General features: G+C 39.7%; 1 protein-coding gene across 2 annotated transcripts; it reads left to right on the forward strand.

Moving 5' to 3' along the window:
• Positions 1 to 1,559: 1,559 nt before the first annotated feature.
• Tra2b (transformer 2 beta homolog) lies at positions 1,560 to 23,281 on the forward strand. 2 transcript variants are annotated; one of them, XM_042667618.1, is made up of 9 exons: positions 1,560 to 1,770; positions 12,414 to 12,547; positions 13,754 to 13,916; positions 15,912 to 16,100; positions 17,934 to 18,049; positions 19,696 to 19,779; positions 20,767 to 20,826; positions 21,887 to 21,960; positions 22,742 to 23,281. In XM_042667618.1, exons 1-9 carry the CDS (start codon positions 1,735 to 1,737, stop codon positions 22,750 to 22,752), a joined length of 867 nt encoding a protein of 288 aa, XP_042523552.1. In that variant the 5' UTR covers positions 1,560 to 1,734; the 3' UTR covers positions 22,753 to 23,281. The 2 variants fall into 2 exon arrangements, with proteins under 2 accessions (XP_042523552.1, XP_042523554.1); XM_042667620.1 differs by lacking the exon at positions 1,560 to 1,770 and adding an exon at positions 7,154 to 7,352.
• Positions 23,282 to 23,898: the final 617 nt, after the last annotated feature.

Genomic DNA, 23,898 nt, shown 5'->3' on the forward strand with positions numbered 1-23,898 from the left:
CCCAGGTTAACTTTGAACCATAATCTTCAGCTCTCAGTTTCCTGAGTAGCTGGGATTACAGGCTCTGCCCCCAGCTAGCCTCTAATTCCTGATCCTCCTGTCTCAGCCTCCAGAGTAATGGAATTAAAGTCCTGTTCCATCATAACCAGTTTAAGGAACTAGCCTAAACTATCCCCAAACTATCCAGTCCCTCTTCTAAGTGACCTAGAGTGAATTTTGCTTATTATAATTTCATTATAATGCTAAATTCTCTGCAGAGGAGGCATTCCATTCAATGTACGAGAAACCATAGTTGAAACTGTAACCTCATTGTTCTCAATTGTTGCAAGTAATAAACCTTTCTTCACTCTGTCTTTTGGTCCCGTTTATTGGCTTGGACTCACCAAGGGAAGAACCAGTTGTGTTTTGCTACATTAACAATACCACTTTAGGTATTAGCCCAAGAGAATTAAAAACACACAAATACTTGTACAGTAGTACAATCATTCATGATAGCTAAAAAAGTGGTAACTATCCTTCAGCTCATTGAATGCTGAACAAAAGAATAAAACGTGATATATCCAAACAGTGGAATACAATTGACAAAAGGAATGAAATACATTTTATAACATGGTTGAACTCTGAAAACATGATAAGCAAAATTAGTTACAGCTACATATCCTGTACTACTATTTACAGGAAATGTCCAGAATAGGCAACTCTACAGATAGAAAGTAGATATGTGACAAGTCTACAGTTGCAAAGGTTTGGTAGGAGGTATGGCTATGAGATTGTTCAAAAATCGATTGTGGGGATGGCTGTGCGGTACTGTAAATACATGAAAAGGTGTCTACATTGTACTTTTTAAATGGCTAAATAAAGCTGCCTGTGAAAAGGCCCTTTACAAGTATCTAAATGTTTCATCAGCCAGTTACTTTTTTTTAACTGACATGAGGACATTACAGAGAGAACAAGTCTTAGTTCTTCCCACTCTATCCAACCATGTGTTCGTGGCTCCTGGCGGAATTCATGTCCCCTCCTTTATGATGTTACTGTACATGCCTATAGCGCTCAGTTCACTTCTCAACCGTGTTTAACGGTTCTCCTCCAACCACGTTCAGAGCACAGACAGCGGTTCCTGTTATTCTGGTTATGAAATGAAGATTTATTCGGGAAGGGAAGGTCTACAACCAAGTTGTTGAAGGCGAAGTCAAACAAAGACGAAGAACAATCAGCTCTCTGGACTTACAAAGAGGATACAGGCCGGGGAAATGGAAGCTGTCTTGCCCCCCACCCCCGACGGTTTCCCAAGCGAGGATTCGGACCTCGTTGGTGACGTCACGGTGCCCCCCAGACCCCCCCCCCCCCAACTCCCCCGGGCCAACCGCGCTCGTTGGCTTTCCCGCCTCCCGGAGGCCGGGTGGGAGGGGTGGGGCAGCGGGAGGGGCGTGGCTAACGTCACCTCCGGTTCGGCAGGAGCCTGAGCTTCGGAGGAAAGGCGGCCCGGGGCGGGACGGGGCGGGGCGGAGCCAAGAAAGCGCGCGTTCGGGGAGCGGGCGGAGCCGAGCTAGGGGCGGCGCGTCACTTCCGCGAGCGTTAGAGCCCGTGCGGAGGTGGCACTGAGCGCGTCGTCTCTGCGGCTCAGCATCCGGTGCACCGGCCCGGCCGCGGCGGAGCCTCCTGTAAAGAAGGCGCCCGAGGGGTTGGCAGGTTCAGTGGCAGCCGGGCGAGCGGCGACGACATCGGGCAGGAGTCATGAGCGACAGCGGCGAGCAGAACTACGGCGAGCGGGTACGCCGAGGCGGTGTCGGGGGAGGCGCTGCGATCGCCGGTTCCTTGCATCTGATCGTAGGCCCGACGACCTCGGGCCGCGAGTGCCGGGGGCGCTGCGGGCGCCGGGGCTCCGGGGCGGGCGTGGTGGTGGTGCTGGGGCGCTAAGGATGGGCCGAGCCGTGGTGGCGGCCGCCGGCGGGGCGTGCGGCTTGGAACCCCGGGTGGCCGTTTTTTTCCGTTAAGGGGGGGGGGCCGGGAAACGTATTAAAAATGGCGGCTGGCGTCCCCTCGGCGTGGGGGAGGGGACGGTGTCTTGTTTCGCCGTGGCTCTCCCGCGGAGCCGCGCCGCAGCCATCTTGGGCTGGCGGGCCGGGCGCTCTGCCAGCGGCACAAAATGGCGGAGGGGCCCGGAGGGCCGGGCCCGCGGCGGGCCGCGCCTCCCGCGACCACGTGTGTGTGTGTGTCGGGTGGGGAGGGGGGGGGCTGGAGCCGAAGAAAGACTTGGCCTCCTTCGTCCGTCCCGGGGGTCGGTCGGGGTCTCGACTTGGAGGCGCGGGGCGGGCGGGGTGGGGGGGGGGACGTAGTCCCGGAAAAGACGAGCTCAGTCCAGGCTGCGGCGGGGTGCGGGGCCTGTCGGGGCCCGTGGGGCGCGCCGTGCAGGCGGCAGCGGCGGTCGGTGCCCGGTCGGGGTAGGCCCGCCCGCAGGCTCCGAGGGTGTCTGGGAGCCGGCGCCCAGGGGCATTGTGTGGAAGGAACGGGCGGGCCGCGAGCGAACGGCCGCTGGCGCCCTTCGGCGGGAGGCGCTTTGATCCGGGGAGCCGCGGGGCGGGGAGGCGCGCCCGGGGGGGCTGGGGGAGGCGCGCCCGGAGTCGGGCAGGTTGGACCGAGTCGCCCGGCTCGGACCGCTCCTGAGTGGGTCCGAAGAGCGCCACGTGGCCGGCCTGGGCGTGCAGTTTGGAAAACACCGGCCGGAGGCTCAGTCCCGTTTCTGTGCTCGGTAGAGAATACCTCGGGGTGCGGGGGGGAAGGGGTACGAATTAAACCCTTGTCGACACGTCCAGACGAGCGCTGGTGTGTTGGATTTTGGGGTCTTCCCTCTGCCCAAGGGACTTCAGTGTCACCGGCACGCGGGCGCCCCGGCCTCTCCCCCAAAGCGCTGCTTTCTTGGGGAAGGTTAGCTTTGGTCTTAGCAGTTGTGGATACCGTGATATCTGGTTGCTTTCCAGTCTGCTGAAGATAGCTGTGCTTGGACTGGAAAAGATTGTTTTTAAGCCCTATTGAAAACAATTTGTTAAGGGAGCTCTATACAAAAGAGCTGGATTCTGGCGTCGTGGGTCTCTTAGTTGAAGCTCAGTGGGTATTTGCTCAGTTGGGGAAGGAGAAGATATTATGTTACTTAAAATGACATTTCGTACACATCAGCTTGCCTTTCTTGAAAGAAGTGTTAGGCCGCTCAGCAGTTTGCCGTTTACAACTTTTAAATGATTGGGAGACACATGAAACAAATCGAAACAATGTTTGGCAAAACTACAAAGTAGAGTGGCAAGTTTTATTTATTTTGGGTCCGGTCGTGGGGCCTGAACTCTGGGCCTGGGCGCTGTCCCTCAGCTCTTCAGCTCAAGGCTAGCGCTCTACCACTTGAGTCACAGCGCCACTTCCAGCTTTTTTCTTTTTGCTTATGTGGTGCTGAGGAATCGAACCCAGGGCCTCATGCATGAAAGGCAAGCGCTCTACCACTGAGCCACCTTCCCAGCCCGAGTGGCCGGTTTTAAATGCAAGGTTCTTCAAGGCTCAGCTTTACAGTCCTTGAAAATAGTGAAAAGCGTGTTCAAGGTAATACATTCTTGGATATTCCTGGAATAAATGGCATCATCAGACCTAACATGCCTCATTGGCTTCCAGATAGTTAAGCCTTCTGGACCGTTGTAACGTAAATAATAGTTTACCTGGATTGTCCAGTCCAGACTTTCCCTCACCCCAGCAATTCCCACCTTCCCCAGTAACTAGTTTCTTCCTCTACTCTCCCTTCAGGCTTTTGAAGTTGATCATTTCCGTAAACTTTTATACTAATAAGGTTAAGTGTGAAACAAACTGTCCTCAGTTTGGTAACTAATATTTGATTGGGTGAATATGTGGATACATCAAACTATAGTTTTGTGTATTCCTTATCCCTTGCTTATTTGTGAGACTTAAATTATTAACCATCTCAAAGGTGGTTTGTCAACTAGCTTCCTTATATGGACAATATGTAAAAGTATTATAATTTTCATCTCTTACTAGTCTCTTAAATACATTCCAAAAATGTTTAACATTTTGTAAAGTGGTAATAGCACCTTTTCTTTGAAAATATGCTTTTGTCGTGTCACTTCACAATTCTGAAGTCTAAAGAAAATGAAGAATTGGTAATAATTTTAAAGGTATAATGTAATATTGGGGATAAGAAGTCTTCAAAACCTACTAATGGTCACAGTGTATAGGGCTGAGGGTTGTATACCATCTGGTTTTAAAAATTCTCTGAAGTCGTCACTGGTTTGTACAAATGAGTCTACCTCAAGGATCCTACTTTAAATTTCTTTCGGGCAATTTCAAGGTTTCAGTGGTAATAAGTTTTAAAATTGAAGCCAGCAAATAACTCTTGAATAAGATATCTCAAGGTTTTTTTTTCTCTTGTTTATCTAAAGATGCCCTTCTATAATGAGTAGTTTTGAGCACAAAACGATGTTTTTCAAAACTACAGCCTTTTCTAAAAATGTCAAATTACTTTCTTTAAGAAGTAATACCAAATTTGAAGAAATACTTGGCATTCTTTCCTTATCATGGTGCCTCTGGTTAGTCTCAACCAATTAATAAAAGTTGAAATAAGTACATTTCCTTTGTTTAAATAATGCTTTAAAACATTATTTAAATTACTATGGACTTTGGAACTAGAAGTTGGTATTTTCACAATGAAATTATTAGTTATTTTACAAGGTAAGTACTAATGGGTATTATCAAAAGTTTGAAGGATTCAGGTGGGCTGAGAAAGTGTTAATGGAACTTGCCTTGTAGCCTTCCTCATTTCTTTCTTCCCAGTTAAGTCTCTGCTAAGTGATGAGTATTAATGCTTTCATATTTCATATTGTGTCTGAGGACAGAACTATATAGTTGAATGTATCTCTTGAACCGTATCACTTTGTTACTGGATCAGACACGATCTAATCATTGTAATTTACAAGTATGGCGATTGATGTTTTGGAATTTTTAAGTGTTAGTATTTTGAGTTGTGAGCCATACAGGAATAGGCAGTGTCACTCATTAGTATTGTCTTTTAAGCTGCAAGCTAAAAGTTCTTCTGTATATCCTAATTCCCTAAAAATCTTTTCTTTGAGTTGAGGTTTGGAGTTTATTTTCAGATCAACATTGTTGGATGAGGTTCCCCCCCTCTTTTGAAATAAAATTTATATTTTCTGGAAAGTACTGAATGTTTTATCAATATAAACTTATGAGTGATGTTTTTGCAGATTTCCTAAAAGCACAGCCTTACATCTGCTGTAGGCATGTCTGGTGGTGTTTGTTGTTTTGGTCTCTGGTTCAATACCACATCCACCCCCAGAGACTACTATCTTTGAGGATTTTTCCATACATTGTTTTACAGTACAGTAAACTGTTAACTGAAAAAAAAAACACCCGAAATGGTGTTATTGATGAGCATTGACCTTTCTGTAGCATTGAGTTTTTTGTTACTCATTTTTCTCCATTATAAAAATGTTGCCCTGTTAGCTTAATCAGTTTGTGCATGCTTAATGGACTCCAGTTGTAGCCCCTATAAACATTTTAACAAAAATAGTGTTGATGAAACAAGCTTATTTCTAAGTAGGGGTTGTTTTAGCCAAATGCATAGTTAGTCTTAATAGTTGGTCTTCTAGCTTTATGAGGTGGCTGCTTGAGTTGAAATAAGTATAAAATGAAATATTACCTCGTGGTTTTCTTAGGTTACAAGAAGGAAAGATTGGAAATGGGTAATGAAATGACTAGCAGGAAGGCATCTGTATTGAAAGTTACATCTCTGGAGCTTTGGTCTCTATTTTAGTATTTTCTACATTTAATCCTTGAGGCCCTAAGGAAACCTGCTTGGGCATTCTGATTCCATGATTACATTGTGCTGCCAGCAAAATATTTCCCGTTACATTTTAGCGATAGACTTTAAAAACCAGTAACTGTGCTTCCCTTAAATAAAAAGTTATTTAAAAATCTTTGCGGATTAAATAATTTAACTTTAAATTAGGTTGGAAATTGTGCTGTTATTTTGTTAGAAAAGACAATATACCCTGGGTAGCCATGGTTGTCTTTATGCCCAGATTGGTACAAAGCCCTCAGACTTCTTTTTAAAGAAAGCAAGCTTTTTTTTTCCTTTTTCCGGAGGAAATGTTCTTCAGTAAAATCGTGCAGTGCAGATTAATAAGGAAAAACAAAATGTTTTAATGTAGGTAGTACTTACAGTGTTCAGTAGAAGTATTAAACTTAACTGATCTGCTAAGTTGGATTTTTTAAATAATTAATTGAGATGAGCGATAATTTCCTCCTGATATTGTCACTTAAAGCTAGGACTTAGACAACCAGACATTAATATTTTGTTCAATGAAGGGAAAGCTTTACAACAGAACAAAATTATTTGAAAGTATCACTGTTGGATTCAAGTTTGCTCTTCATCCCTTGATAGCTACCTACGTAGAGTAGTTGGTTTACCTTAGCCCTTTTTTGTGCTTTTAGATACAAAATTGGTGAATAGAGCAGCTTTCATAGGGGTGGATTGAAAAACAAATCCAAATTGTCAAATTCCCTGACATTATTTGACATTGTTCTTTTAAAAACATGGGGCAAAAATGTGTGACATTTAGTCATTTATTTTACTTAGACCTAAGTCACAATATTGCTAACCTCTTCAACCCCAGCCATCCTCATTATTTGTACAAATGAACTGTCCATGCTTTTCTTTCTTGCACTTTTGTATTGTATCACTTTTTGGCTAGAGATGTACTTTTGACACCTAGTGAATATAATAGAAGTGTGAGATGTAATTAGTTCTTAAAATGTTAAATGAACATTTACTGTTCAATGGCCGCACTTCACATTCAGCTTAAGCATGATAAATACTTGTAGTAGGCAAATAGATAATTACCATATTATATTCTAGAGCCAACAAAACTATAGTTTCAGTTTTTTGAGCTGCATATTATTTTTTTAATCCAAAGGACAAAAGGGATTTTTTTTTCTAGTTTCAGTTTGGCACTGGATTTTATCCTGGAGTTTTAAAATATTCTTCATCCTGTTCTTTTTCTATTAAGGTTAATGGTGAAGAAGGAAAATGCGGAAGTCGTCATTTGACAAGTTTTATAAATGAGTATTTGAAGCTCAGGAATAAGTGAAGCTGAAATTTGAAAAAATAAAAGAAAGAATGCATGCTAATTATCAGACCAGAAGTCCCACTTGTAGAATATTGAGCAATTTGTGTGAAGTGGGGAAGATGAAAGAAGTCAGAATTTGAAACGGAAGAATGAAGAAAAGAAATAAAAATGAAGTTAAGATAAGAAGTAATCTGGAATCAGAAAGCACTACGCTAAGTAATTACTAGTCTGTTTATGTGTCCCTGTATATTTTGCTAAACATGCATGCATTATTTGTTTAATAGAAGAAAATATATACAGGGTAAAGAAGTGCCTTCCAAGGGAAACGTTTAAATTAGGTAATTCTAATTTTAACTGCCTAGTCAAATGATTGAAATGCAATTCTTTAAAAATAACCTTCTTGGTCAAATACCATACCAGGCAGCAGTGCACTCTTCAGCATGGGAGATAGTTGACTTGTCCCCTAGATGGTTCATCTGTCAAACTGCTGGTCTGGGGCCTGAGTATCTCAAGTTGGAATTGGTGGTCTCTGCCACCCCTTGGGATTTTGAGATTAGCTTATACTGACTTTCCTTGTTCAGTATTGGATAGTGTATAGTAGAATGTTTTCTGCCAGGATTTTTTAGAGTACTATTGAGGATGGTTATGGATATAACCCCAAAATTCAAGCAAAGCATCAAACTTGGGTAGCTTCTTTTGGAATGAAAACATTCCCCCTCCCAAATGGCATTAGTTGAAAGCTGTGGCCATTTAGGCCCTGATGTGCTGTTTCTGGTTACGTGTTTGAGATAAATGACTAAGATCTCTTTAAAGTTCTGTAACTTCCCTTAGAAGAGGTGGTCCTCATAAAAGTGAAGAGAGTAGCTAATTCAGATAGATTACTAATACCTGGTATGTTCCTTTTCTTCTTTACTATCAGCATTTAGCTAGTATACTAAAAAGTAGATCATAAAATAGTTCATTCTAGCTTGTCGTCCTTAACTCCCTCCCACTTGCTGGAAAAAAATGAAACTGAAGGCTCAGTTTTCCTTTCTGTTTCATTTTAGCTTTGTAGGAAGAGTCAGGTAGAAATGTTGTTACCCTGGGTTGAACGGAACACATCCAATAACGTCCAGCAGTAGCCAACAGTTGGCTTTAACTCGGAAGAGGCCAAGGTTTGTCCTCTTTCTAAAATGAAGACTGTCAGTTGAGGGGATTAGAAGTTAGCTTTGAGATACAACTGTAGTGCTTTATCTTAACTTTACTATTTACTTACATGCCTGTACTGAGGCTTGAACTCAGGTCCTGAGCATTGTCTCCGCCTTTTTCACTCTGGCTTTTTGGTGGCTGTATCAGACTTTTCCTCCCTGCTTTGAACCATGATCCTCAGCTTCCTGGGTAGCTAACAGTAGCAGCACCAGCTCTCAGCTCCATGACCGCTTTTTAAAACCTGAGAATTTTCAGATCTTAAAGCTCTAGAGAAGTGAAATAAATTTTTGAAGGGTGTAAAGATACAACTTTCTATACTTAAGACTTAATGTCAAGGTGTAGAATATATTTTGTTTTTCTGTGTTTCTGTACTTTGCCAGCAGAAGAAACTCATTTCTCTTGATAGGTTTTGTATTCACTCTACCTGAGTTGTTACTTTGTAACACAATAACCCAATAATACATGAAAGCTAATTTTTCATTCCTTAAATTATTCAAAAAGACAGGCTGAAGTTATATTAATGGACACTTTTTAGCCTCCCCAAGCGGAAGAAGGTATTTGGCATCTGATTATATGGTCCAGAGTGGTAAAGGCTAAAAAAAATCATGTTGATGCTCACTAATAGACCTCATACATTTTTTTGTTTTTCCTTCCTGGAACATTGCAGGAAGGGTAGATACAGAACTTTGTTTCCCACATGGGCAGCAGTACAGGAAATTGATAATGGGCTGATAAATTCTGGGGCAAGAAGAGCAGGGACGATGATAGAAATAAAGCTCCAAGATGTTTTTGCTAAGGGAAGAAAATCAAATACTTCTGAAGTAGGGTTGATGAGGCTTAACAAGCATCACATACTTTGAGTTTAAGAAAGGGGCAGATTCCCCACACCAGTCCTATTAAAGAGAACTCTGTATTATAAAATATTGAAGAGATTTTAGTGCAAGCCTCTTTGTGCTGCTGTTCTCATTCTATCTAGTACGTCTAGTTTGTAAAAGGAAATTGATGGTTATCTCTGCTTACCATTTTTCAAATAAGTTCTGATATTAGTACTTAAAATAGGGAGCCTGTAGATTAAGATACTATCTTAGAAAGGTTTTTTTTGTTTGTTTGTTTGTTTGACTTGAGTCCTTTGTATTAGTGGAGGACTAGGATTCATTAATAAAAATGAGCAGTTTTAGAGGAGTTTGTGGCTTTATTTCACTCATGCTAACTTAAAGTCTGAGTCCTTAGGCATTGGTGTCCAGAGTGTTCTTTAGAATGTGAAGTGTAATTGCTTATAGGGGCTTTCTCAGTGAGCTGGTTTTAGAGATCTGGCTATACATTGAGATTTAAAGTTAATGTTGTACTTTGTTTTTTGGCTTATCTCTGTGGGGTCTGATTTCTTCTAGACAAGTAAATTCCTGTATTTTCAGCTTAAGGACATCAGAACTCTGAAATGTCTTAGGCTTTTGAAATCTTGACAAGAAAATACAGGTTATATGAAATATTTTACAAGTCTGTGTAGCAGTACATATTTTTTCCCCTTATATTTCTGGCCTAACAACTGCTCACAGAATTCAACAATATAACCTGTTAGATTTGGGGCCTGAATCAGCTCTTAAGATTTTGCAAATACTGTATCATTGTTGTTCTGCTAGAATTTTAAGAGGAGATCTCATTAAGGTTTGTTTCCTAGAATATGAATACTGTTTCTCTTTTTAGGATAGTTTGAAACATTTCAGTTTGGAATAAGACTTCTGTTAACTTAAAGGCTTAAAAGAGAACTATTGAATTTTTTACTATACTAATTGGTTAGGCTAGTTTTCTGCTTACCATTTTCTTAATCTTCCGTTATTTAAAGGCAGACATCTGCTCTCTTCCTTGAGCAAATTGCTTTATTTGGTTTTACTAAAGTTATAATTCTGTGGTACAAACATACTGTGAAGAAATCTTTCTAAACACATGAGACAGTTAACTTTTGAGTTCCTGATTTCCTCTTATAGATTAGTTTTTGCCTGTTGTAAAATTATAGAAGCTTCCTTGTTGCTGATCAGTTTTTATGTTCAAGGAGAGAAAGGAGACAAATTGCCTTTCTAAAATTTTAGGCTGAGCATTTAAGAGAGGAATCGAAGACCATATCTTTTAGCCATTTCTCCCCCCCCCCCCCCCTTTTTTTTTTTTTGCTTGTCCTGGGGCTTGAACTGAAGGCCTGGGCTCTCTGACCCTGAGCTTCTTTTTCTCAAGGCTAGCACTCTACCACTTGAGCCACAGCAATCACTAATCACTTCTGGGTTTTTCTGTGTATGTAGTACTGAGGAATTGAACCCAGTAGGGCCTCATTTATGCTAGGCAAGCACTCTACCACTAAGCAACATTCCCAGCCAGTCATTTCTTTCTTGAAGTTAAAAAGGCAGCTGTTTTCACTAATTGAAAAATAAAGGTACATTTCTTTTTTAATCTATATATTCATTGATGTGAAGAGTCTGGTAGAAAGGAAAAGACTAGTACATTTCCTGTCACTTTGTATCACAATTCATAGTGATTTTAAGTAAGTCTAGTTGTTGACAGCCTGGAGAGCCAAATTCCTTTTTCTGGCTGTTAAATTTTTGTTTTAGTAAATGTTAATCTTTAGTTTCTCATTAACTATGTTGTATAGAAATTGTGGAAGTTTGTAAGTGGGCCCTGGTGGCTCATGCCAATAATCATTACTCAGGAGGCTAAGATCTAAGAATTGAGGTTCAAAGCTAGCCAGAGCAGGAAAAGTTCATGAGACTCATATCCAGTTAACTGCCAGAAAACCCACAAGTGGATCAGTGGCTTAAAGTGATAGAGTGCTGTTCTTGAGCAGAAAAGTTTGGGGGTTGGAGGAAACAGTTCCCAGGCCCAGAGTAGAAGCCCCATGACCGACTAAAAAAAAAGTTTTAAATCTGAGCATTATAGAATGACTGAATTTTCTTAATTATTTAAATCACAAGTTTATCTTCTATAATGTTTTGAGGACTATTATTTAAAACAATCTTACTCTTAATTTTAAAATGCCAGTAATGTTCAGGGATCTACCATAACAGGGGAGATCTCTTGTAAAAACTTGTACTTGGAAGCTTCAACTTTAAAAAAGGAAGAAAAAAAAGCCTTTATACCGACTTTACATTGTATTATTTGCTTCTGTTTTTAGGCCAGCCATTTCTCCCACATCTTGGGTTGGAAATTCTCTGGATCTCATGCCTTTTTAAAAACAATCCTCTTCTTTAACTGGTCCTTTGATTTCTTCTGTGTAACTTGCCTTCTAATTAGGTAGTTTTGACTGATTAAGAAAGGTGTAAGTGCATAGTATTTACCTTGACAATGCTTTTTGCTGAAATTTTTTCCTGCCAGAGCCTCTGATTTAGAGCCTCTGATTAAAAGTCTTTCTCTGATTGAAATGTGTCCTTTTGAGAAAAATGTGGCTCTTTCATACCCCCTCTAACTCTTAACCTCTATATGGTTCACTGCCTTTGTAGCTTCATCTGATTGATTGTTTTGAGTTTCATAGGAGCTTCTTACCATGGCTAGATGAAGTTAAGGTCTTAGAAGTGTGAATCTATTTAGCTGGTCCTGGCTTTTCACTAGGCTTCTACTTTTAGGACTCAAATGGAAATTAATCTTTTTTTCTTTATTCGGCAATAAATGATACAACTTGAAATTTTGAGGTCTTTTGGAAAAGATCAAGAGCATTGAAGTTTGTACATTTTGTAGGATTTTTGTTTTGATTGGGACTTGACTGAAGTAGTTACAAAGTATAGGCTTCAGAGTTCTTTATCTTCCGTATTTATGAAGTAATAGCCTCAAAGTACAATCCTTGATAGTTCCTTGTCTTTGGCATCCCTTTTTAAGAGAGTAGGGTTAGATAACTTATCCCTGTTCCAGAAAGGTAAAAGAAAAGACAAATTGACTATGGTAGTTGAAACAATGAAACTGTTACATCAAGTACATTCAATTCTTGCCCTTACCTATGTTTTCTTGTCTTTTTGGAAGAGGATTGCTCTCCCTCACAATTTATCTCACAGCAGCTTATTTGTTTCTAAAGTCTCCCACAAAGTATACAAATTAAACTTTTGACTCTGCGTGTAGGAATCCCGTTCTGCTTCCAGAAGTGGAAGTGCACATGGATCGGGGAAGTCTGCAAGGCATACCCCTGCAAGGTCTCGCTCCAAGGAAGACTCCAGGCGCTCAAGATCAAAGTCAAGGTCCAGATCTGAATCTAGGTAAGAAAGATTATCCTGTGATTTTCTTGTTTCCCTTAGCTTTGAAGTTGGTATGTGGTTTGTAGACTTGGCAGGTAAAGAGTATATTATCACTTTTTGTTTTTTAACACTAGCACTCATAATGAATCTATTTTCTTTCATGTCTTACCTTTTTTGCTGACTAGCAATTTTCCAACCTTGTACCTTTTTATCTATGTAAAGTGAGTACAAATAACTCAGAGTTGTGAAAATGCACTATTAGTATTAGTAAATGGCTTCAATAACTTATTATGTAAATAGGTGTGGTTTAATGTGTAGAACAAGTGATACCTTAATATTCTATGCTTTTTTTGTTAATGTTAGTTGGGAGAGCTCTGTGCATGCTGGATTGCCTAGGACAAAATTCTTATGTTTGTCAGGCATAATTAACAATCATTTTTTCAATGCATCTTATTAAATGATGGCTTTATATAGTTCAAGAGCCACACATTTTTGGGAAAACTAGCTGCTATGATTCAGTTACCATGTTAAATGAATGGTGAGAGTAATGGGAAACATAAAACTGAGGGGTAGTATTGTGAGATAGAAAGATGGGCATAATCAAAAGTAAAGTGCTGTATGCAAGGATCGTGTTTGAAGCTGTCTCAGACAGGAAAAAGTCCAAGACTCTCCCCCCCCTCCCCCCCAGTTAACCCCCCCCCCCCCCAGTAGAGCTGTGGCTCAAGTGGTAGAACACTAGCCTTGAACAGAAAAGCTCACCCCCCCCCCCACACACACAAAGAAAAAAGCATTTTTCCTTTGTATTAATTTAAATGTTGGGTATGTTGGTAGTTTTTTTTTTGCGGGGGGCGGGGGGGTCCAGTTGTGGGGCCTGAACTCTGGGCCTGGGCACTGTCCCTCAGCTCTTCAGCTCAAGGCTAGCGCTCTACCACTTGAGCCACAGTGCCACTTGTGGCTTTTTTCTTTTTGCTTATGTGGTGCTGAGGAATCGAATCCAGGGCCTCAGGCATGCAAGGCAAGCGCTCTTCCACTGAGCCACCTTCCCAGCATGTTGGTAGTTTTGACAGTTCAAACAAGGTAGAAATGATTAATTCAAGAATAAAGATTTATCTTGGTAACCATGATAGTAACAGGGTTAGGTCCTTTTGCAGTTCAACTCTAGAGTAATGAAAGGATAGCTATGTCTTATTTCAATTATGCACAGACTTTGGAGCCTTTGTCTTTCAGGTCTAGATCTAGAAGAAGTTCTCGGAGGCATTATACAAGGTCACGGTCTCGATCCCGCTCCCATAGACGTTCCCGTAGCAGGTCTTACAGTCGAGATTATCGCAGACGGCACAGCCACAGCCATTCTCCTATGTCTACTCGAAGGCGTCATGTTGGGAATCGGGTGAGGTGAAAAACTTTGAAGCAATGGATGGATGGACTATTTGGTCCTACTCCTTTTACTTAAAACTGACAGTTTTACCAATAAAAATCTTTGGAGGTTTTTTGGCATTTAGAATTGTCTTTTTAAATTAATACTCTCCCTCATGATGAATTACATTTGGGATATCACTTGGGCATAATACACACTGAGAAAACTTGGTCCATCAGACTAAAAAAGTAAATTCCTATTCATTGCTATTTATTATTAGCACATTCTTATTACATACATGGTTCCACACTTAACATTCGTGCTTTTGGGGCTTTCCCTGAATTTGACATGACCTCCTAACATTTTCAGGAGAGATGTCAAATGAGATGATAGTTAATGTGCCTATATTGTATCATCTAAGAGGGGACATGGGGCTTAGATTCTTAAATTGGAATATAATTCTCCCTAGGAAATTATTAGTATATGAAATGGAAACCTTTAGATCAATTCATTATAGTTGGACAGTTGGCGATCTGTGCTTTATTAATTTTTTGTTTCTTGGGTCCTGTTTACTTTGTTGTATCTTCTTGCATTTTGAATTTAATTATCCACATATTTGGGAGATCATGTGCTGTGTGGTTTATTTTATTTTATTTATTTATTTATTTTTGTCGGTTGTGGGGCTTGAACTCTGGGTCTGGGCGCTGTCTCTCAGCTCTTCAGCTCAAGGCGAGAGCTCTACCACCGTCTCTACTGCCCGGGCTTGGCTTTGTCCCGCGATCCTCAGATCTCAGCCTCCTGAGTAGCTAGGATTACAGGCGTGAGCCACCAGTGAGCCACCAGTGCCCGGCTGTGTGGTTTATTTTTAAAACAAGTAATCCCTGTTTTCTCTCCCCATTGAAGTTCCAGGTATCTATCCATGTATTGATACGCTTAAAATTCTATCATAATTATTATACTAGACATTGTAATATAATGGAGAGAGTTGTTTTTTTGTGACAGGGAGTTAATGGTAAGCATACAGTGAATCTCTAATGTATATATATTTAGAGTTCTTAGAGTGACATTATTATTCTAGAGCATGTTCATAGGTTACATGCAAATAAGTCACTGTAGGAACAATGTAAGACTGAAGCAGCCACTGATTTTTTTGTTTTGTTTTTTTTAGTCGGTCGTGGGGCTTGAACTCTGGGCTTGGGCGCTGCCCTCTTAAGCTCAAGACGGGTGCTCTACTACTTGAGCCACAGCACCACTTCTGGTTTTCTGGTGGTTTATTGGAGATAAGAGTCTCATGGACTTTCCTGCCCGGGCTGGCTTTGAACTGCGATCCTCAGATCTCAGCCTCCTGAGTGGCTAGGATTACAGGCGTGAACCACGGGCGCCGGGTTTTTTAGTGTTTGTAGGGGTCCTGGAAGTAGTCCCCTGAGTATAAAGGGACAACTCTAGGGTGGATTATGTCTAGTTTTTGGTGTTTGGAACTTTGAGCTCAAAGCTTGCCTGTTTGCTATGCAGGCAGCCTACTACTTGAGCTCTCCCCCAGCCCTACTATCTGATTTTCCTTTTTCAGTTTTTGTTGGTACTGGAGTTTCAAATTTGGCCTGGTGCTTGCTGTGCTTGGATGTTCACCATTTGATTTTCTTGCATCCACTGGAGTTGGGGAGTCCCTAAGAAATAAAATTGAACTGCATGTTATCTATTAGCTTTTAGGCAGTTAACTGTATGGGTGATAGGCCAATTCAATATCCAGGATTTATTTCTGGCTGATAAAGATTGTATTCTGATTATTTTCATATTGTGAATTTTTTATACAATTAAGTTCTTGGATAAAATATCCAAATTGTCTCTAATTTCCAGAGTACCAGGTTTTTTTTCATTAATCTTTTCACTAACACACCCAGTTAATTAATTTTAATGTGAACTCAGTCTTTTATTCTGCTCATTCTTGTATGTTTTATAATTACAGTTTCTTATGAACCATGACTTGTGACAGATTTTCATAATTTTAGAATCCACGTTTTCCATTTCCAGGCAAATCCTGATCCCAACTGTTGTCTTGGCGTGTTTGGTTTGAGCTTGTACACCACTGAAAGAGATCTCCGAGAAGTGTTCTCTAAATATGGCCCCATTGCTGATGTGTCCATTGTGTATGACCAGCAGTCCAGGCGTTCTAGAGGATTTGCCTTTGTGTATTTCGAAAATGTAGATGATGCCAAGGAGGCAAGTAAAAGTTGCCTTTTGTCTGTCTGTATGTTGGTTAAAAGCATCAGTCTTGTACTGTAATAGCATCCAGGAACTTGGAAAAGGACAGATATTGCTTGTATTGGATAAATACAATAGTCAACTATAGTATATCTTGTGAGTTTATGTTGAATCCAATAGGATTTTGGACTTGTTTCTACTTTAGTGGAAAATTTCATATCTATGCAAAACAATATAGCACTGTTTTAATAATGTGGCATGTCTAATGAAAACAAGTATTGGTAATTCTCTGATTTAGAATACATTGAGATGTATTCTAGAATGGAAAATAAGTTGCAGGTTCAAAATTGAATTTGTCTTTTAAAAGTATTGGCAAATGTGATTTTAAATATTTGGATTGTAACTTTGAAGCAAGATGTAGAATGTTATCATTTGGTATGTTAAAAGATATATTATGTACATTTTAGACTTTAAGGAAGAGGAAAACCTGACAGTTAATGGCAAAACCTTAGTAATTGAACTGTGGGTAAAATTATTCAGTAACTCTATAGGAAAATCAAAAAGATGCAATTAAATATAATAGATGGTCTTGTAGTTCAGTTGAATGTTAGAAGATATATTTGCCCTAGGGTGCTGATAATACAGGCTTTAGAGTTTCACTTTAATTACAGGACCAGAAACAAAGTCTAAATGAATGTCTAAATAAAGGATAAAATAATATTGTAATTAGAGGCTATATTTCTATTTAGGTTCTTAAAATGGTCCTCAAATGGTATAGAAAAGTCAAAGCATTCTGCATAGGATTTTTAAATTTTTTGCTGGTACTGGAGTATTTTTCTCTTACCACTTGAGCTACACCTCCAATTCCTGCATTTTCCTGGTTAATTGGAGGTGAGACTCTCAGACTTTTCTGCCCCGGCTGGCTTAGAACTGTGATCTTCAGACCTTAGCCTCCTAAGTAGCTAGGATTCCAAATGTGAGCTACACTAGAGCCTGGTCACACTTGCCAAGTTTGTGATTAGTTATAATGGCTTTAACTATTTTATACAATTATTTTAGTGTTGTTTGTTTTGGGGGCTTGAAATCAAGGCCTGTGGGCTTTTGTGTTCTACCACTTAGAACCACAGCACTATTTCTTGCTTTTTAGTAGTTAATTGGAGATAATAGTCTTACAGACTTGGCTTCCTGGGCTGACTTGGAACAGCAATCCTCAGATCTCAAGTCTCTTGAGTAGCTAGGGTTTTAGGGATAAGCCACCACTAGCACCCAGCTTTAGTTTTTTTTTTTTTTTTTTTTTTTGTTTTGGTGAGTTTTCATTTAAAAATAAATACTTGGGCAGCATCTGTGGTTCACACCTGTAATCCTAGCTACTCAGGAGGCTAAGATCTGAGGATCATGGTTCAAAGTCAACCCAGGCACAAATAAATACTTGATTGGTGGTCAGTAAGCTTTTGTTGTTATTTTTTATTTTTTTGTTGGTCGTGAGGCCTGAACTCTGGGCCTGGACACTGTCCCTCAACTCTTCAGCTCAAGGCTAGCACTCCACCACTTGAGCCACAGTGCCACTTCTGGATTTTTCTGCTTATGTGGTGCTGAGAAATCGAACCCAGGGCCTCATGCATGAGAGGCACACTACCACTGAGCCACTTTCCCAACCCCTGTTGTTATTTTAAAGGTGATACACAGAGGGCAAGAAACTTTCTGTATTTAGATGGTGTTTTAGAAAACATTTTGAAAATTACGTCACAGGATATAATTGACTGAAATGTCCAGCCAGGCATTATTTAACAGCTTCAGGGTAAGTAGTGGCTTTGTTCAGGATGTGTGTAACCATTTGTTTATCTTTTAAAGGCTAAAGAACGTGCCAATGGAATGGAACTCGATGGACGTAGGATAAGAGTTGATTTCTCTATAACAAAGAGACCACATACCCCAACACCAGGAATTTACATGGGAAGACCTACCTAGTAAGTTTCTTTTTTTAAGGTGAAAACCATTTAGTTTTTACATTGGATAGTCTTTGTCATATTGACTGAATGTACTGTTAGTTTTTCATATCTTCTTAACTAAGTTAAGTACCTGCTTAGGCTAGGTACTACTGGTTTATACCTGCAATCTTACCTATAAGATAGGCTGACATCCAGAAGATCTCAGCTTTAAGTCAGCCAGGCAGAAAAATATATTGCAATTCCACTTCCAAAATAATTTGCAAAAAAAAAAAAACTTGGGCTGTAGGCATGGATCACATTGTATGGCAGCAGCTAAGCAAGCCTTAAGATGTTCAAACCCCAGTACCACCAGGGGAAAATATGTTATATAAAGCCACACTGGCCTTAAACAATCCAGTCTTCCTGCTTCAGCCTCCTAAGTACTGGGATTACAAGTGTGCTTCTGCATTGAAATTAAAGTTTAAGTTTTGCTCTACAGCTTTAAGTCATTTCCTTCCTACTTCACTGTCATAGATAAATTTTAGTTTTGCTGGGTAGAGTTTATTGCTTTTACTATCATGCCTGTTATTTGCATTATGAACAAACTGGCATGATGTATATAAAGCTTTTTTTCCGGTCGGTTGTGGGGCTTGAACTCTGGGCTTGGGCTCTGTCCCTGCCCTCTTTAGTCAAGGTGAGCACTCTACCACTTGAGCCACAATGCCACTTCTAGTTTTCTAATGGTTTATTGGAGATAAGTCTCATGGACTTTCCTGCCCTGGCTAGCTTTGGACCACGATCCTCAGATCTCAGCCTCCTGAGTAGCTAGGATTACAAGTGTGAGCCACTGGCGCCGCCTGGCTTGTGTATAATCTTAGTTGTGCCTGTTTAATGTTTTAAACGGTAGGAATCAGGCTTTGGCTATTCTGAACTATGAAAGCATGGTTATTGTTATGATCCATCAAATATGCAGTGTACGTTGATGGAAAAGTTGAATTCAGGCTATAGTTGAAATGTAATGTTTTCATATACAGTAAAGCATCATTCTATGCCAAGGTTGCTATATTCTCTTTTAATAAGCTGAACCCACATCCCACACCATACTCTAAAGGTTTTTTGTTGTTTCTGTTTGTTTTTATCTTTTCTCTGGAAAATGTATGGAATTAGTGAATTGATTGGCTTTTAGTGAGTAGCCTTTAAATTAGAAGCAAATCAGGATTTATTCTTCAACATAAAATATTTTTGTTTAATATTGTAAGAGTTATAGTAGAAATAATCTTTTTCATTTAACATCAGAAAAGACCTTCTAGGAGAAATCCCCATATTTGTCCAGCATATTAAAAGAAATATATGTCCTAGTCATGTCTATGAAGCTTGGCTATTATAGTACCCGTAAAACTTGAAGGACCTCATATTACATAGTGTTGCCCCTTTATGTGTCTTGAACCATTCCCCCCCCCCCCCCCCCCCCCCCCCCCCCCCCAGGTAAGGGGTAGGTTTATTCAGTAGACCTGCTGGCACCAGGCCAGGTTGGCCTTCCATGTGGCTGTCAAAGGCCTGGGAAAGAGAGGTGGGAAAGAGAAGAGAGCTGGGAAAGAGACTTGAACCAGTTTTTAATAGCAAAGAGTCATCCAGGGAAATAGACCACTCAAAATTGTTTTTTAAAGATAATATTTTATTTATAGTGGCAGCTCACGTCGCCGTGATTATTATGACAGAGGCTATGATCGAGGATATGATGATCGGGATTACTACAGCAGGTCATACAGGTAAGTTATATACAAGGGTTGATTATCTAAACGCTTGTGACTTCTTTGTTTTGATGCTGATGGTGGAGCTTGAAGTCAGGGCCTGTGTGCCATCTCATAGCTTTTTCGATCAAGCTTTACTTTCAGCTTTTTGGTAGTTGGAAGTGAGGATCTCAGGGACTTTTGTTTAGGCTGGCTTCAGATATCATCTTCCTGTGTAGCTACCAGCAACAGGCTTCATGTTGTAAGGTTTTAACAGAAGAGCATCTGCTTATCCTTGGGCTCTGGGATTGATTCACCAGCAGAGGTGGGAGAGAGGGCTTTATTTTATTGTATCTCTGGATACTTGAAACTGTTTTAGGTAATTGTGGATTTTTCTGGATAGCTTGCTGAAGCATGGAAGTGTACAGGGTTTTTTAGTTTTTGTCAAGTCATTGGACTTGAACTCAGCCTGGGCACTGTCTCTGAGCTTTTTTTTTTCTCTCAAGGCTATCACTTGACCACTTTGAGCCACAGTTCCACTTCTGGCCTTTTGATAGTTAGTGGTACATAAGAGTCTCTCAGACTTTGCTGCCCTGGCTGGTGTCAAACTGATCCTCAGATCTCAGTCTCCTGGGTAGCTAGGGTTACAGATGTGAGCCACCACTTTGCTTTTGTTTGTTTGGTTTGGTTTTGGGTTTTTTTACATACTATTTTGATGATTATGGAAGCAGTGGTAAGTCTTTTATATACTTTTCACATTGCTGTGATTGTAATTACAAAAAATTGAAGTGTTGCACTAAGTAGCACTAAGGGATTGAATTGTTTTTAATATACTTGGACTTACTTAGAAATTATTTTTTTGTTTTGATGATAGAAGTTTTAGCCACCACAGAAAGTTCTTTGCCCTTTTCTAAAAATGTAGGGTGGCAAAGTGAACTCTTTATTGTTTCCTCCAAGAATGTAGGGTTCATTTGTTCCTTGTGGGGGTTTTCTTCATAACTTCAATTTTGTTTTTCTGTATCACAGGGGAGGAGGTGGAGGAGGAGGTGGATGGAGAGCTGCACAAGACCGGGATCAAATTTACAGGTATGCCAGGTTTAGAATTAAAATCTGGAAGCAGTTTCACAAAAAGAGGTCTACTAACTAATTGGTAACTGACTTAGAGCCACACATTAACATTGGATTTCTGTAGTCCATAAAATTATACAAGATACCAGTTTGAAGCTAAGACACTATCAAGCAGGGCTTTGAAATATTTGTGTTAGTACTTAGGGCTCAAATCCAGACCTCACATGTTTAGTCTCTTAAGGCTGCTGTTTTCTCACTTGCTAATGGGAGATTTTGGTCTTAAAATTGTCTGCCCAAACTCCCAAATTCTAGCTTCTCAAAGGCAGAATACTAGGCTTGACAACAGGTTTTTGTTTGGTTTTTTAAAATAAATTTTAATGAGATTTGGTGAGAGGAATAATTGGTCCTTGGAAACAAATGAGCACACATAACTGGTGTTGAAATTCAGGGTAAAGAGCATGTTTCCACTTGGGCATGTATATGTATCTACTCCTTGAGCCAAAAACCCATCCACCTCCCCTCCAGTTAATCTATAAGACATATTAATTGAAGACTGGAACTTGAAAATCTGGGCTTTGCATTCTCAAATTTCTCTTGTGACCGTTGTTGTCACTTGAGCCATACATTTACTTCTAGCTTTTTTGCTTGTTGGTTAGTTAAGAGACTCAAGAGTTTGTCTCCTGACTATCTCCAAATTGTAATTATCTGTGTAGCTAGAAAATAAACAACGGTTTCTTGTTCTTAAATTTTGTTACTACTTGATAAACATTTCAATAAACAGTTACACAAAACCAAATTACTTAAAACTAGTAAAAGTCTGTTTTCAGTGTTAATACATTGGAATTGGTGGCATTTTTCTTTTAAATACTTCATAGAATTTTAAAAATACAAATTGCTAAATAATAATATAATAGCAAGGAAATAATTTAAGAGTGGTTCTAGTGGCCAATAATATTCTTCATTCTTAATGCTTAATCAGATCCTGAGGTACCATGACAAATGCAAAAGTTGCCTTCTAGTTTGTCCTTTAGTCTAATTATGATCTGTAGACTTAGATTATCTTCTTATTTGTTTGCAGAAGAAGGTCACCTTCTCCTTACTACAGTCGAGGAGGATATAGGTCACGTTCTCGATCTAGATCTTATTCGCCACGTAAGTTTTTATTATTGATCGGTTTTTCCGAAGTACAGATAGGTTAAGTTACTACAAGTAATTCGAGTAGCTATATCTATGTTTGTGTGATTTGAGTAAGGTTAGCCTTTGAGGAAAGGTAGCCCATGCTCCTGGGTAGATGCTCTGCTACTGAGCCATGCCTCCACCTCTTTTTGTGCTGGTTAGTTTTTGAGATAAGGTCTGACTTCTTGTTCAAACTGGTATGATGGGTGTGTAATAACACAGTCTTGTCACTTTTCTCCTTGGGGCTATGTTAGCATCTACAAAGTTCAGATATGGTGAGTGATTGCCATGGCAGCCAGCTAAGGATTGACAAGACCTCATTAATTTTTCTACATGTGCTACTACCCTCAGACCATAATCCTTGGCTTCTCAACCTTCCTATTAGCTAGGATTACAGGCATGAGCCACCTTAATCTACTGTGTCCCCACACCTGTGAATGAAGTATTACTCTTTGATACAAAGCAAGTACAGTATATTGTGGCTATTATGAGTTCTTGCCAATTGTGAAGAGTTTGAAAATATCTGCCTGCTTTAAAACCTGAGTATCTCTTACACAGTACATTTCCTCCTGTCCAACCACATCTATTAACATTGGTTATCTAGTATCTAAGGTTTTCTAGCCTTCACACTTGGCATTTTTTCATAGAACAGAATCTTACTACATAGGCATTTCCAAGTGGTAGAATAGTTTTTAGCATTAACATAGGTTTGGAATCCGCTAGCATTACATTATATGTTTATTTTTATCTTTTTCAGGTCGTTATTAGAGCATGAAGTTGGAAAGTTTCTGAAACCTGCCATAGAGCTGGAATATTGTTTGTTGACAATATTTTTTATTGTCTCCTGTTTAAAAAGTGAACAGTGCCTAGTGGAGTTAGGTGACTTTTACACCTTTTATGATGACTACTTTTGGTGGAGTTGAAATGCTGTTTTCATTCTGCATTTGTGTAGTTTGGTGCTTTGTTCAAGTTCAAAGTTAAGTGTTTTCAGAAAAGTATGTTTTGCATGTATTTTTTTACAGTCTAAATTTTGACTGCTAAGAAGTTTCTATTGTACAAAACTTCATTTAAAAGGTTTTTCTACTGAATCCAGGGTATTCTGAAGATCGAAGCCTGTGTGTAAAATGTTACCAAATGGCAAAAAGCAACAATAAACAGTTTGATTTTTACTTTTCTTTCTAATATATCAATGCTTAGGAAAAACCAGAATAAGTTGTCAGTAGTAAATTTTAAAGGCAAAATACCTGTTTTCCTCCAGTCCATGAAACATACCATATTTAATATACCTGCAACTGTTAAAAACAACGCTCTGTAACTCTGTACTGCTAGTATTAGAAGTTAAAAATTACAATACAGCAAATGCTTAATGCTTATATAAATGTGGATTTGTCAACCTTTACGTAATCTGTATTATATATACATGTATAGCAGGGAATAAGAGAAGAGTTACAGATGGATGCCCTTTACAGGCTGTTGTTGAAGCTTGTTACAAGGGGATAGGATGATGGTATTTCAACTAGTTGTCAGCGAGTGTTATTACATTCCACCAGAAATGTACTCTTGTTCTTCTAGCGTTAGACTATGAAAAAACTAAAACTGGGTGCTTCAAAGTATGGTATAAGATAAGGGAACACTACACCTGTGTCATGGATGAGCTGATGATTGATTGCCTGTTCATTTTTTAAATATTATTTTCAGGTCCTTTGCTTACCAAAGGAGACCCAATTTCACTCAAATGTTTTGAGAACTGTGTTTAAATAAATGTAAATGAAGAGAAAATTTGCCATTTCAGCTTAGTTTGCAAAGTGTCGGTTTACTTTTATTTAGTCTTTCCCTAGTTTAATTCTTGATACAATGCATTTCTTATTTTGAGATTTGTACTTTTTTGCACTATTTGCACTATTTTTCTAAGAA

Source organism: Dipodomys spectabilis, unplaced genomic scaffold, assembly GCF_019054845.1.
Source record: "Dipodomys spectabilis isolate Male_0828 unplaced genomic scaffold, ASM1905484v1 ptg000017l, whole genome shotgun sequence".
NCBI lineage: Eukaryota > Metazoa > Chordata > Mammalia > Rodentia > Heteromyidae > Dipodomys > Dipodomys spectabilis.

Bases quoted from the DNA above. Each gene is read 5' to 3' on its own strand.
- Tra2b (XM_042667618.1), top strand. From the start codon at position 1,735: ATGAGCGACAGCGGCGAGCAGAACTACGGCGAGCGG. The intron at 12,548-13,753 runs GTAAGAAAGATT...TTTGTCTTTCAG, and splicing joins AGGTCCAGATCTGAATCTAG to GTCTAGATCTAGAAGAAGTT. The intron at 18,050-19,695 runs GTAAGTTTCTTT...TTTTATTTATAG, and splicing joins TACATGGGAAGACCTACCTA to TGGCAGCTCACGTCGCCGTG.